The 14,024-nt window shown below is 43.5% G+C and overlaps 1 protein-coding gene across 1 annotated transcript in view; it reads left to right on the top strand.

Moving 5' to 3' along the window:
- The window catches only part of csmd2 (CUB and Sushi multiple domains 2), a 232,902-nt gene that overhangs the window by 177,208 nt on the left and 41,670 nt on the right, over positions 1 to 14,024 (top strand). The window contains exons 40-47 of the mRNA XM_047330254.1: positions 182 to 251; positions 1,452 to 1,568; positions 1,766 to 1,975; positions 4,331 to 4,519; positions 8,130 to 8,307; positions 10,251 to 10,396; positions 10,494 to 10,574; positions 11,139 to 11,252. Coding sequence (XP_047186210.1) covers positions 182 to 251; positions 1,452 to 1,568; positions 1,766 to 1,975; positions 4,331 to 4,519; positions 8,130 to 8,307; positions 10,251 to 10,396; positions 10,494 to 10,574; positions 11,139 to 11,252 — 1,105 coding nt within the window. The remainder of the gene's footprint in view (positions 1 to 181; positions 252 to 1,451; positions 1,569 to 1,765; positions 1,976 to 4,330; positions 4,520 to 8,129; positions 8,308 to 10,250; positions 10,397 to 10,493; positions 10,575 to 11,138; positions 11,253 to 14,024) is intronic.

Below are 14,024 nucleotides of genomic sequence, written 5' to 3'. Positions count from 1 at the left end.
TCTCTATTGTTCTCTGTCATTTGATCGTCACAAAGCGACGCAGAGACAGCCATCTTGTTCAAATAATTGGAGCAGCAGATGAGTGAGTGTAGAGAGAACAACTTAATTAATCGACCTGCTCTTTGTTGCTCTTTTTGTCTGTGTCGGTGTGCGCACGTTGGTTCGGGGATGCTCCTTGCAGGGGACCTCGCACATCACGTGTATGCCTGGGACCGTCAGACGATGGAACTACCCACCTCCGCTCTGCATTGGTAAAAAAAAAAATACACCTTGCTTCCTACTCTCTGACTTCTGTTCTCTGGGGATTCTCAACCTCGCCTCCGAGCACACCAGCTAACCGTTCCGATCATTAAACAGAGCCAAGGTCCCAACGCACAGACTCGTAGTGTCAGTGATTATCATGTTCTGTCCTGTAGGATTAAAAAGAGACGTTAAGGAAATCATTTTGACAGGGTGCATGGATGAAGGTGTTTGATTAGCATTGTTTGTTTATGTTTCATTCATTTTAGATCGTGTTTTATTACCTCTTAGTTTCCATTTTTTTTTCATTTTCATTTTATTGTATTTACTTATACTTTATTTTTTGAATTCCTGAATAAATGTATTTGACTGAGGAAGCCTGTAAGACAATTAACAAGCGTGTTGGCTCATACTTAGGTGACAAAGATATGTTTTAAACACTGTGCCAACCTTGTGCCAGAGATAAACTAGTTTTATATATATATATAAAGAAAACAGACAATAAAAACGAAAACATAGGTTTATATTTCCCTTTTTTAAATTTGAATTCAGGACGACTGTGGTACCTTTAAAGAAGCATTTAAAGCTAAATGAAACTGCATGAGGTTCCTTTTCCTTCCTCCTCCTGCGCTTTGACAAACAGCTTCCACTTATTGGAACAACCGACTATTGTCTAATTAGTTCCATCTCAGACTGTGATTGGTTGAAGTCGAGGGGAGATTCATCGCGTTCGCGGGCATCAGCAGTTTCCTGATTACCTCAGGCTTTTTTTTCTGCTGCTACAGGATAACATTTAACCTCTCTTTAGTCCTCACAGAAAACACGATTGCACATCATTCTGATTTCCTCGACGTGGTTCCACCCACGATTTGTTCCTTAATCTTCAAGCAATGCAAACCCACCTTAAAGACAGTAAATAATAGGATTTGGTTTTAGAATTTTATCCTAGTTTTTAGTCTCCAACTTAGGTTTGACATACATTGATGTTAAGGTCTTTTCACCTCTGCTTATCTAAAATTGACTTGCTGACATTTTACTATGGCATTTTGTCTCATGTCAAGTGAAGTATTATCTACAAGCACTTTAGTTGCTCAGGCCACCCACTACCACTAAACAAAGAAACTGCAGTGAGACGCATTTGTGAAATTATTTTAATCTGGTAGAGTGACTGTTTGCAGATGCTAATGAAATGCTTGTTTGCCCTCCGCCAGCTCAATGTGGTGGAATCCAGGAGGAGATGGAGGGCATGATTCTCAGTCCCGGATTCCCTGGCAACTACCCTAGCAACAGTGACTGCACCTGGAGAATCTACCTGCCGGTCGGTTTCGGTGAGCATCATAAGAAGCTCTTATACCGCATGCCATGATGTGGCATTTCCACACTCAGGAACTTTTAAACCACTTGCAGCCTGTATTATGACAGGCTTTGTAGTTGTAAAAACATATCTGGCTGAATTCATTTATATCTGAGACCTAATATAAGGGTATCTCTGTAGAATTTTTCTCATTTCTTGTTTTTTTTCCAGGAGCCCACCTTCAGTTCCTCAACTTCTCCACCGAGGCCAACCATGATTTCCTTGAGATACGCAATGGGCCCCTTGATACGAGTGCAGTGATTGGTAGATTCAGCGGCCAGGATGTTCCCTCCTCCCTTCTCACCACCTCCCATGAGACCACAATATATTTCCATAGTGACCACTCGCAGAACAAACCAGGTTTCAGATTTGAGTACCAGGGTAAGAATCCAAGCATTTGTGTGTGTGTGTGTGTGTGTGTGTGTGCGTGTGCGTGTGTGTGTGTGAGTGTATGTGTGTGCGTGCGTGTGTGCGTGCGTGCCTGCGCAAGCTCCAGTAAAAGCTTCAGGGGGTAGAACAGGGAATCATGGTCAGCCTTTGGATTGACTCGGACAAAAATAGACTGTGTTAATATATATTTATAATAATGACCATAATCAGCAAGACTACATTTTGCTAATTGCAGAGCTGAGCCTGTATCAGTAGTATGAGATATTTTCTCCTGCAAAGCATATTCAAACTATTCATTACTTTAGTGCAAGTGGAGGTTTTTGGGTGCTCTAAACCATCTTTGATTTCACGGAAACGTGGTTCGGTGGAGGTTCACAGAATTTAACTTTGAAGATCAGAGCCACTTCCCTGAATTGGCTCAATCGCAGAATCACTATAATAATCAATGTCACAGAGGAGATTTACGTCTTGTAAAAACACAATGATATATAATTTCTGACAGTGTTACCTTTTTTTCCCCCCTGCCAGTTCACTTATGTATATTATAAATGTCACGTCACTGTGAGGTGTATGCATGTAAAGCCATAACATTACTGAATTAGCCCCCGGAATTGACTGTGTCAAAGTAATCAGCCCACATAGCCAGTAAATTCCCCAGTTCTATAAATCTCTCTACATAAAACTGTTGATCCCCTAAAAGATTTCCTCACTATGTGCCAATAAAAGGCTTCAGTGCATATCCGCATTGGCTGCAAGGAATAAATTGCCCTTGTCCGCAAATGCAACAGGCACACAAAGTTTGCATTTTTTGATTCAACAAACCAGCCGGCAAATCGAAAGGTGGCATTGTGCAATTACATAATTATGTGTATATTTGCATATTAATCTAGCATTTTATTTGCAAAGACCCCCCTTTTTTGCAGTAATTGCATGAGTTATCTCTTATAAAAGGAAGCTATGATCCATAGAAATCAATTTCTTTAGTAATTTCTATATCCCAGCTTTTCAGGGCTCTATGCCCGCTCTGCTTTTGTATCTAAGAGGGGGGAAAAGGTGCAAATTATTTACCCACACTACGACTGATGACTGCATCATACTCCTCTGGCACAAGTCAAACCTGCCCCGGGCATTTTTTCCTCTTCGAAACCTCTTGTTTAAGGAGGAGGCGGAGGAGGCGGAGGAGATGGAGGAGGAGGCAGAAGATGTGAGTGGGTGGTTAAACAGAGTGGGGAAGAACAACAGATAGATGAGCAAGGGGAATTAAAGAGGGAGAGCAAAAATAGAGGAATGTCCCACTGCTCTTCTCTGGAGGCAGAGCATTCACGTGTTGAGGAATATCAGTGGGGGTTGTGTGAACTGCTCACAGGCTTCTTGCAGCAACAATGAATCTGGAACAATTAGGTGCTCAGCATCAGATGTCGAGAGGTCATCACACGAGTAGGAACATTGAAAGAGTAGATTCAATGATCTTCTTACAGTTTTTCTTTGTCGTTTGGCTGAGCTGATTTATTCACTGAAGATGTTCCACGCTGTCATCTCAACTCTCGCAGAACCGTGATACTGCATTATACGATGAGAGTTATATGATGTCTGATTGAAAAGGCAAGCGTCGTTGACCCTAGTGGTTCCAGGTGGTATTGTTGTTTGGTTGCTGTCTTAAAAAGACGCTGCAGTAGCTAGACACCGGTGAGGACACAGGTGCTTTTCCTCAGAGCTCCTGAGCAAGGTGTCAACACCACCTCGGAGATAACAACAGCAGGCTTGTTGTATTACTTACTGATCTAGTAGAAAGTGTAAAAAAAATAGTTTTTTTAAGCCTCTCCATTACCGGAGCTCTGTACACGGAGTGAGTGCTGGTCCAAGGTTCACTCTTGTTTGATCTCTTTTTCTATCACTCTCTTCCTTCACCAGCTTTTGTTCCTCCATCAAAGAGATTCTTTTTCTTTTGCTAGGTTGAGATGTTTTCAGCACTTCTCTGCCATTCCATCACTGGGGGATAGAAACCGGGAGAATGCTATTCTCTTCCTTGTTTTGGCTACGCAAAAGTTGCCTTGCGCCGTGAACTGAGCAGTCATTTTTCCACAAAAAAACACGCCCTGGTGGCCAAGAGAATTACATGGTGAAAGCAAAGTTCATAGCGGACGAATTGGGGATGGTGTCATTTTTTCTAATTGTCGTTACATTGTGCAGTCAGTTTTGACGTCATAACGACAAGTATTTTAGCCAAAATGTTGTCCATTTCTGCTTAAAATACTCGGTAACATAAAATAAATATAGCCTTAATGGCAAAGTCATTACTGATTTGAAAGGACAAGATATGATTCCTCCTCTCTCTCTGTCCCTCAGCCTATGAGCTACAGGAGTGCCCCGATCCTGAGCCTTTCCGCTACGGAGTGGTGGTGGGTGCGGGCTTCAACGTGGGCCAGTCCATCTCCTTCGAGTGTCTGCCTGGGTATCAACTAACGGGACATTCCATCCTCACCTGCGAACACGGCACCACTCGCACCTGGGATCACCCTTTCCCTCGCTGCGAAGGTAAGGGATGTGCGATGTGTCATATCACAGCAGCACTTATGAATTGAAATAACCTAAACGCTCAATATAATCAAGTGGCCGACCACACTGTGCCACGGACTCAGAGCAGAACTAATCACGTGATAACTTCCTGTTTAGAACGTGTTGAGCTATTATATCATTAGTGCAAAGTGTGGCCACGCAGATAATGATAATCTATTGTGAATAATGCAATTAAAGTGAATTATCATCCGCCATTAATGAAGCGAGGAACTGCACAATGAAAATCAATAATATGCTAAAGAGGAATGGAGACAAATAAAAGATGAACAAATGGGGGCCTAAATTGAATAGAAAAGTAATGGGTGCTCTTTCTTTTGCCTCGTCCTTGGCCCACATTCTCACGCCCTGGCTGTCGATTATTCAATAAGGCAGGCAAAATTACAGAGGGAGGGGATGGCCGTGACACTGGAACTTTGGGTGGGCAGGCAGGGAGATAAGTGGGAGTGAGAGAAGGAGCAACAGAGTGAAAAGGCAGCAGATAGAGGGAAAAGGAGACGGTTTATTATCTCACCATTATTTTTCTTTGTATAATTGACCGGTAGGAATTTAACACCTTTTTGTGATTCCATTATTTTTTTCTGTGTGTGCGTACATTTGTAATTGTCGATGTGTACAGGCAATGCATGTATGCAATGTACATGAAAAAATTGGATATCAATTATTACTGTATCTCTATCTCTCTGTATCTATCTATATCCAAGGACCATGCTCACATGAGTCTATAGTTTGAATGTACAGTGTTTTTTTCTATAGTCATTCATGCAATGCCAATGCAGCCCCATGTTGTGCTGATAGAATATGCAGGATTAATATAATATTTAATGAACACTACCGTACACCACTTGACATGTTCAGTGCAGTGTGTGTGTGTGTGTGTGTGTGTGTGTGTGTGTGTGTGTCTGTGTATGTGTGTGTGTGTGTGTGTGTGTGTGTGTGTGTGTGTGTGTGTGTGTGTGTGTGTGTGTGTGTGTGTCTGTGTGTCTGTGTGTGTCTGTGCGCACACACTCACTACATACGCAAACAGCATGTATATTCATGAGTATGTTTTTTTGTGTAAAAAACTAAACCCTCATTAACATGTGTTTGTGTTCATGTATGTGCATGTATGTTTGCCGTCCAGGAGACGGTAGCCTGATGCTTCTGACTGTGAGTGTAATTGAATTGGCTTAAATGTCGTGACCTGGTGTGAGGAAGTGAAATAGCAGGAAATTAAGTGATGGGGGTTAACTCAGTCTCAATGGAATAAAACCTTCATCTGGCTTTTTTTTTTCATTAACTACACATGACATTATATTCTGTTGTTGTAGAAGCAGAATTGTGTCAAATGTTTTTTGCATATGCAACAGTTGGGAATAAATACCCAATTAATTTTCTAATTTTTTGTGAAAGCTGAAAGTTATGAGTTCACATGGGGTTTACATGATGTCTGGAGATTCCACAGAAAAATGGGACAAATTTCCTAACTTTTCTTAAGCCAAATTTCTGACTATTTGTAACATAGCACTCAGCCTAACACAGTTCACAATATAATAAGTGTACACATATGCACATATACAGTTGAATAGATGGCAGGCGTCTCAGCCTAAAGTCGATCCAGAGAGAACAGTGGAAAAGGTACAAGGCCTCATCAAATGTTATGGTTGAAACGTGTTTATTTATAATTAATAACATTTGGGGTTTCATATGACAAACATATTTGACAATATTATAACAATGGCAACAAATTACAATGTCGGGTAAACTCAAAGTGCTTGTTTGAGGACAATTTTTTATCGTTCATGCATAGTGAAACGGTCAAAGTAAGGTAAAAGTTTTGGAAAGAAAAATACATTTTAGAAGAGCATAAATAGTTATTGCATGTTGTAAATTCCTTTTTTGTATCCTTATGTGATAGTCTCCAGGGCATATTTCTCTGACAAGAGCAGAAAGATCACTGAATGCAACAATAGGAGACAACTCTGTGGTGGAGGATTTGTTTGATGGTCATGGTGATGCTGATGGTGTATACTTGTTACACGCAGATGACTGTAATGTCTTCCTGTGCCTGCAAAGTGAATCTCAGCTCTTTTGCAGCATTTCACACTGGCCAAAAGGTGTCACAGACAGTTCCTATGAACAACAAACTAATGTTACGTTGTAGCAATGTCGAGGCATTCAAAATAAAACAGTTTCATTCCTGATAACCCCCTGGTGACTAAAATAAATCAATGTCCCTATATGTGGAGAATTTAAAAAATAAAATAAAATACAATTTAAATACAATGCTTAGTTTTTATACTTCTCAGGTCCCACCAAGACTAAAAGAAGAAATTAAAAATGAGTATCAAACAAAACCTCGGGTCTCAAGAGGTTAAAATCGAACTGTAGTAGCAAACGCATTGCTATTAGCGAAGGAAGACATATTTTACAGTATGAATTCTTTTCATAGTTTTCATTTTTTAAGTAAAACAATCGCGACAGTTTCAGGTTTTCTGTTCCCACCGAACCCCTTAAGCAAATTTACTCTTTTCAAGCACAAGGCTTCAGTAGCCTACCCGTCGATGGCGTCACCCAGAGGTGCAACTTCATAGAGTGTCCCGGCTTTAATCAATCAGTCTGATCGATAGCTCATTTAACAGGTAAGGCAGCCAGGGGTGGGGGGGGGGCAACTGTATTACATGAACACACACATAACCTAAGTGAGAAACAGGGGGGTAAAACATGCAGTCTCTGCTGTGGGAATGATCCTATACCCATAGGCATCCAAGGGTGTGCCGTTAAGCTGAGTACCCTGTCTGGGTTGTTCGAGATGCCTGCACCACTGCGATTACCACTCCTTCCTGATTTGCCTCACCTCGCCACTGTGAATATGAGGTTTCTCTCAGGGCAGCAGCGGGAGTCTTGGGCTTGGTAATCGCTAACTTGGTGAGAACCTCCTGAGTTCTTCGGCAATGTTTGAAATATAGTTCAAATTTCTATTCATGCAGATCTGGGGCTGGGTATGGGGGTGTGGGTGTGTGTCTTGCTGTGTTTGTGTTGTTGAGCGAGGCTTTTTTTTTTTTTTTTTTACCTCAGGATATCAGGCATGGCTGCACGGTCTTGTGAGGTTTCAGTGTTGTCAGTTTTGACATAGACATGCAGTTGTTACCTTCTACTGCCACTCAAGCAAACAAACATGTTTACAGACTCATGCATATCCACTCCTTTTAGGCGTAACACCAACTGTAAATACACACACACACACACACACACACACACACAACTCAAAAGCCCAGAGCACCCTAACCCCTCGACTCATCTCTGCATAGTCCGTCTTTCCCCCCTATGGGAAAGGGTTGAGGCCTTATCTCAGAAAAACACGCTATCCAAGTCCCCACTTGCTAACAAGCATTACTGGCTAATCTTTAGCTCAGACAAGTGCCTGGGCACTAGACGAAGAGAGGGGGAAAGGGACACGGAGATGGGAAGTAGTAGAAGAGGGGAATAAAAAAAAAATCCCCCTTTCCACCAATTGCAGCTGAATTATGGATCTGTCCTGTTGTATTCCTGGCCCGCTGATATATTTACACTGCCTCTCTGCCTCCCTCAGTGCCCTGTGGTGGGAACATCACGTCCGACAATGGGACCATCTTCTCCCCCGGGTACCCAGAGGAGTACCCAAGCTCGTCTGACTGCTCCTGGCTGATCACTGTGTCTTTTGGCTTCGGCGTCAAACTGAACTTCACCCTGCTCCAGGTTCATGGGCCACATGACTTCATCACTGTCTGGTAAGTAGTCACTGCTCCCAGAAAGCAGGGTACTGTTTTCACCCCTGTCACTGTGTGTGTGTGTGTGTGTGTGTGTGTGTGTGTGTGTGTGTGTGTGTGTGTGTGTGTGTGTGTGTGTGTACAAAATGGCTCAACAATGCATGGATGGATTTCCACCAAACTTCGTGGGACAACTCAGAGAGTATATCCAGAAAAATATGGTCAAAAAAAATATTTTTTACACTAAAAAAAACATGTAAAACTTGATCAGAAAATTATTCCCATATATCATATGATATGCGCTGTCATGAAAAAGTCACAAAGATGTCAGAAAATTACATCATGCATTGTTCAAAAATGCATTTTCCAGGTATCTTTGCATCCTATATGACTATAGACATGACCTAAAGCTTATATGGATCCAAATTTTTTTTTGATCACATAGAAGGAATGATGTCCTCATGGGATCACTGTGAAGGCAGAAAAGAATTGCATCATATAGTGTAGCATACCCTGCAAACTGGACAGCAACCAAACAACAAACTGAAAAATGTACCAGTTTTCAAGTCACAGCCAAAGTTCAGTCTGAAGGCTATCCCAACAAAATGGTAACCATTGTGCTCTATGTACTCGAGTGTCAATGAAATGTTTCCGTGTTCATTAATTTACTTTCAATTCGATTTGTTCTCGTTTTCATCGCCCACCCACCCACTCGTTCTTTTCAAACCTGTTACATCTCCAGCTTTTTTCTGATATTAGCCTCTGTTGTGTGGCTTGAAAACGAGTGAGTCAGAGTCCAGCTTCCCCTGCCCCTCCCCCTCCTTCCATTCAAATATATGTGTAGGACATAACAGAGGGAGACCGATTAGGTGTGTTAGTTTAATTTCCTGACCGCGGGGGTAAAGCTTCCTTACATCACATCCATAATGCACGGCAGAGCCGGACATATGTGCGACCAAATACGAGATTTTGCATGCATGGCGGCTGCCAATCCCAGTTGATCCCCTCCCCCTGAGATATACTCCAAAGGTCCCAGCTCTCAGCGAGACCAGAGATCTGACTGCCAGCCAACCTGGCAACATGAAAAATGCACATGGCATGAGGTGACATCTATGTTTTGTAGATTGGGCAACTTATAGAAAATCTTTTTGAAGATCTTCAGTCCATGGAGAGTGTAAGTAACTAAGTCAACATGGCGAGTGAGCCAACATATCCACGTTTCTATCTGTTGCTGCTCTTCTGTGAACGGCCCCCAATGTGTTGATCTTTCTCAACAAGCTCCTGCCGAGCCAAGATGGGGGACTATGATTTTCCCCAGTTTCCAGTCGCCGCTGCTTTGTATCTTTCCACTGAACTACTGAGCCAAGAAAATTGGCCCCGTAATGGCGGCTTGGCCACAGTGCTGTCAGGCAGCAGTCCCTAGCCAGCCGTTTCCAGAGCTGCTTGTAATCACCCATGCCCAGTCTGACAGCCAAAGACAGATGGTTCTTAAGCTGAATGGTTGTGGCAGGAATCTGGGAGCTGGCTTAATCGGCCGTGCCCACGCCAGGGGACTGCCAAAACTGGGCCACGGCTTTCAGAGACACTCCCTTTGGACGGCAGTTAGCAGGGACGCCGCAATCCAGACCTGTCATTTCATGCAAATCTTTAATTCTTAACATTCATTTTGCCTTATTTCAACATAATCAACCAGAGTCATTTGGTTTGGGTTTGTTCGAGGGAGCGCAGCTTGGTTACACTCTGCTGCTGGAAGCTGCCAATAATCTGGCATGTGGCTTTGTTTGGTTTTCTCACAGATATGCTCCACAGAGTCTTGAGATGCTTTATGGTTGGAGTCGTGCGTGAGCACTTACTGTAAGCAGAGGGCTGCTGACAGCAGAAAACCCCTGCGGTTATCATCACTGCATCTCCTGTGTTTTGTTCTTTTTTTAAGTTATTGTTAACTAGTGACCTTTTTGCCACAGGGATGGTCCACAGGAGACCACCAGGAAATTGGGGGTGTTTACTGATGGAGAGCCCAATGACCCACCCAGTAGCACATCCAATCAGGTGCTGATACGATTCCGGAGTAACACAGAGAAGGGTGGACTGTTCCGCATCAGCTATCAAGGTATGTAAACCATCTTAGTTCATAAAAAATTTCCTCCACATATTTTATGCATGTTCTGTGTTTGACTAATTTCATGTCTTGGATGCTCTCACTAAAGCGTACAGGCTGCAGTACTGCCTGCCTCCCCCCATCATTCCTAATGGAGAGATCCTGATGGCAAGCAAGGAGTTTAAAATTGGTAGGTGGGAACTCTCAAAGAAAGACACATATGGACACACACACATACACAATCACTGCTGTCTCGTCTCTTTTGACGTTGGTCCCATCCTGACCTCTAGAACTGCAGCATTCTGAGGAGTTAATCCCGCTGTCAGTTCATCTTCTAGCTTTGACAGATTACATTGCCCTGACTACACCGACTACACATCCCATAAGTCAGCGCTGCTGAATGCAGAACCAAGGCTACATCACCTATGGTGTAGAGACAGCATAATGAATGAATGGGATTTGGGGGCAGGTGCTTTCTTTCTCAACTGTAGAAGACAACGGAGATTAATTCTCCTTATCTGTTTATTTTCATACCCTCTTGACTCATTATCACACAAAGGCGATGACACAGACATGGTGTCTCATCTATTGGACTCCCAGTGGGGATTTATTATGGTACTTTTCGCCTCCGTTAACTTTTTTCTTTCACAGAGATACAATGGATCATGATTAGTTCTTTTTACATTTTGGATTGTCGCCACCCTCTCTGATTTGTCATTGACTGTACCCCTCCCTCCTCCATCTCTCTCTTCAGGAGATATAGTGCGCTACCGATGTCTTCCAGGGTATCAGTTAAGTGGAAACAGCATCCTGACCTGCCGGTTGGGAACACACTTGGAGTTCGAGGGGCCCCCGCCCTCATGTGATGGTGAGTAAATGCCTGAGGCTTGAGAACCTGAGAAAAAAAACATACCCAGGAATGCTCTGTTCACACATTCACATGTGGAGACTGATTCCTCAGTACAACCCCGGTTTGATTTGCAGGGCACTGAGCAGCTCCACGTGAGGAGGAGAGAGATAAGGAGCTTGCTCAGAGCTCCTCAGTGGTGATAATTTGAGGAGGGTCAAGCACAGTTTGTTCACTTCCCTCACCCATATTTATTCTGTCAGTCCAGAGGTTTCACATTGTGATACTCCCCCCCCAAGCTAGATTTAAACTATTTGTCTACACCTGCTTTATTTTAATTCTTATCATCTCACTAAAATGGAACATTGCAACGTAGGGTCCCCAAATATCTCAAATAATGTTTGTAAAATCTTTCAATTCCAACATACATAAATGACATAAAAACTGAATTGTTCTGTACCTTGGGACATGATCTGACATAGCACAGGTGACACATTGCCTCTGTCTGTTTATTGTCTGCAGGGTTATAAGTAGCCAATATGATTTTTGATGTAATCACAGATTCATGCACTAGTTGCAGTTGGCTTTTTTAAATTTTTTATCTGCCTCCCGTGGGTATTTTTTTCTCCCTGTAGTCATGGAGAAGCAGCTACAAATCCGTTTGGTAGCACTTCCTACCTCTGTGGATGATACTTGGTTCCCGTGAGGCTGCTGTGGCTGCTGTGGTGCTCTCTACATGTCGAGATATCTTCCTCCCAGAGGACGTAATGAGTGCAGTGTTCCCAACACATCATCATAATGCTGTGTGTTGTGTGCAATAGTTCTCCTCTGGGCAAGAAAGTGGGTGCAGAAAGGGGTTTCTTTCTGCTTCAAAGTTTCTGAAATGCCTTGTGCTTCTCAACCCCCCCAACACACACACACACACACACAAACACCATCCTTCCATCCTGCTATGTCGCTGTGTGTGTCTTGCGCTGTGGATGTGGAAGACTTTGATAATTTTGAGTGCTAAATAGGAAAAATATGCAAATGCTCTCAGCATGAGATGAAAAAGTGGGGAGATAAAAAAAGAGTTTGGCGAAAGAAAGAGGTCAATTAAAGGGGAAGAGGATCTATGAATAGGCCAATAATGAAGATTTGGAACAAAGAACCCAGGACAACCAGTGAGAGGCAGAACGCAGATGGAGAGTCACCATCAAGTCAGAAAACAAACAAAAAAATCCTAAATGTATAAAAGTTTGCCTCTCGCCTTCTCCCCTCTACATGCACACTGAACATGTGTAAGTTGAAATGTCTGCTCACGCAGACTGGTGATTGCATTTTAAAGATATCATGCTATGTTTTCAATATCTAAGTGGAAGTGAGTGAAACATTCATGCTTTTTCTTGCATTTGAGCAGCGAATGTGCTACAACAGCCTGATGGAGAGGAGAGCCTCAAGCAAGAGCAGGAGGATTCAGGAGCTGAGAGAGAGGAGAGTGAGGATACGAACTGATGGAGGAGACTGAATGCAGAGAGAGAGGAGGAGAAGATAAACAGGAAGGTAGAAAGCGCTCTGCCATTCAAAGCAGGATTCTTGAAAGAAACAAGAAAAAACACAGCGTGGCTGGAAACAATGGAGGACACACTGCTAATTGAGCAGAGAGATGGAGAGAAAGTGAGAGCAGGAGGGGAGTCAGAAAGCAAAGGGAGAACGCAAGGCATGGGGAGAGACTTAGTTGGGCGGTGGGGGGGGGGGCTGGCTGAGGAGAAGATGGGTATAGCTCATTGAAATGCAGGGGACATGCCGGCTGCAGCTGCACCTATCAAATCACCACTTCTTGCTCTGACAAGCACCACCCTCGCTGCATGCAACACACACACACACACGCGCGCGCGCACACACACGCATACAGTCTAGACATAAACACCGGTCAAGCCTGTGTCTGGGTTACACAGCAGTGGAGGTCGTCGTCGTGATAGTCTTCCAGAGGGCAGCACTGGAGCAGCACTACAGACGGTTCTGCGGTGCTGCTTGCCCCCCCCTTCCCTCATCCTCTGCATTTCCCCCTGTCTGCACTCCCCCCTTCCCCCAACGCAGCACTTCTCCTCCCCTCCCCTCCCCTCCCATCCCCTCCCCCAGCCCACTGGCGTCAGACTCCTGCTCTTACGTAACAGGTACCTTTAATTCCCCCGTTCTGTTTTACTTTGTCCCTCTCCGCTTCACAACACCGCGCAGTGTATTCTCACACACTTGAACGCACAGGTGTCTATCAACACCCAGATCTCTCTCTGTCTCCTTCTTTCCCCTTTTCTCCAAAAACTGACATGCAGGCAGAAAAAAAAGGCCACCACCATACACACATAAACGCAGGCACACACTCACTGTTCTTTGTTTCAATTGGTTACAATGACTATTGGATTTAGCCCCTCTGGTGTTTCCTGCCATTGGAGCAACCAGTTTCTTTGTATAGTACTTGATTAAACTGGGTTGTATTGGAGCCACAGCCCTTAACTACATCTGGTGTCTGCTGAGACTACAGGGAGTTCAAGCATCACACACACATACACACACACACACACACACACACACACACACACACACACACACACAAACCATTATTTCATTAATAAAACACAATGAGTCATGTTGATCCAAATTACCTGAGTTATCCCCCAGACAGAGTTCTGGTTAAAACCTGCATAATCACCCATTGTATTAGTTTCCCAACTCTGTCCCTTCGCCTCCTCTACCTCCTCCGCCTCCTCCGCCTCTCCATCGGTCTCTTTTTCTGGTTTGTTATATAGAATCTTT

This window comes from Scophthalmus maximus, chromosome 22 (genome assembly GCF_022379125.1).
Source record: "Scophthalmus maximus strain ysfricsl-2021 chromosome 22, ASM2237912v1, whole genome shotgun sequence".
Lineage (NCBI taxonomy): Eukaryota > Metazoa > Chordata > Actinopteri > Pleuronectiformes > Scophthalmidae > Scophthalmus > Scophthalmus maximus.
This window is presented reverse-complemented; position numbering and strand designations above follow the sequence as displayed.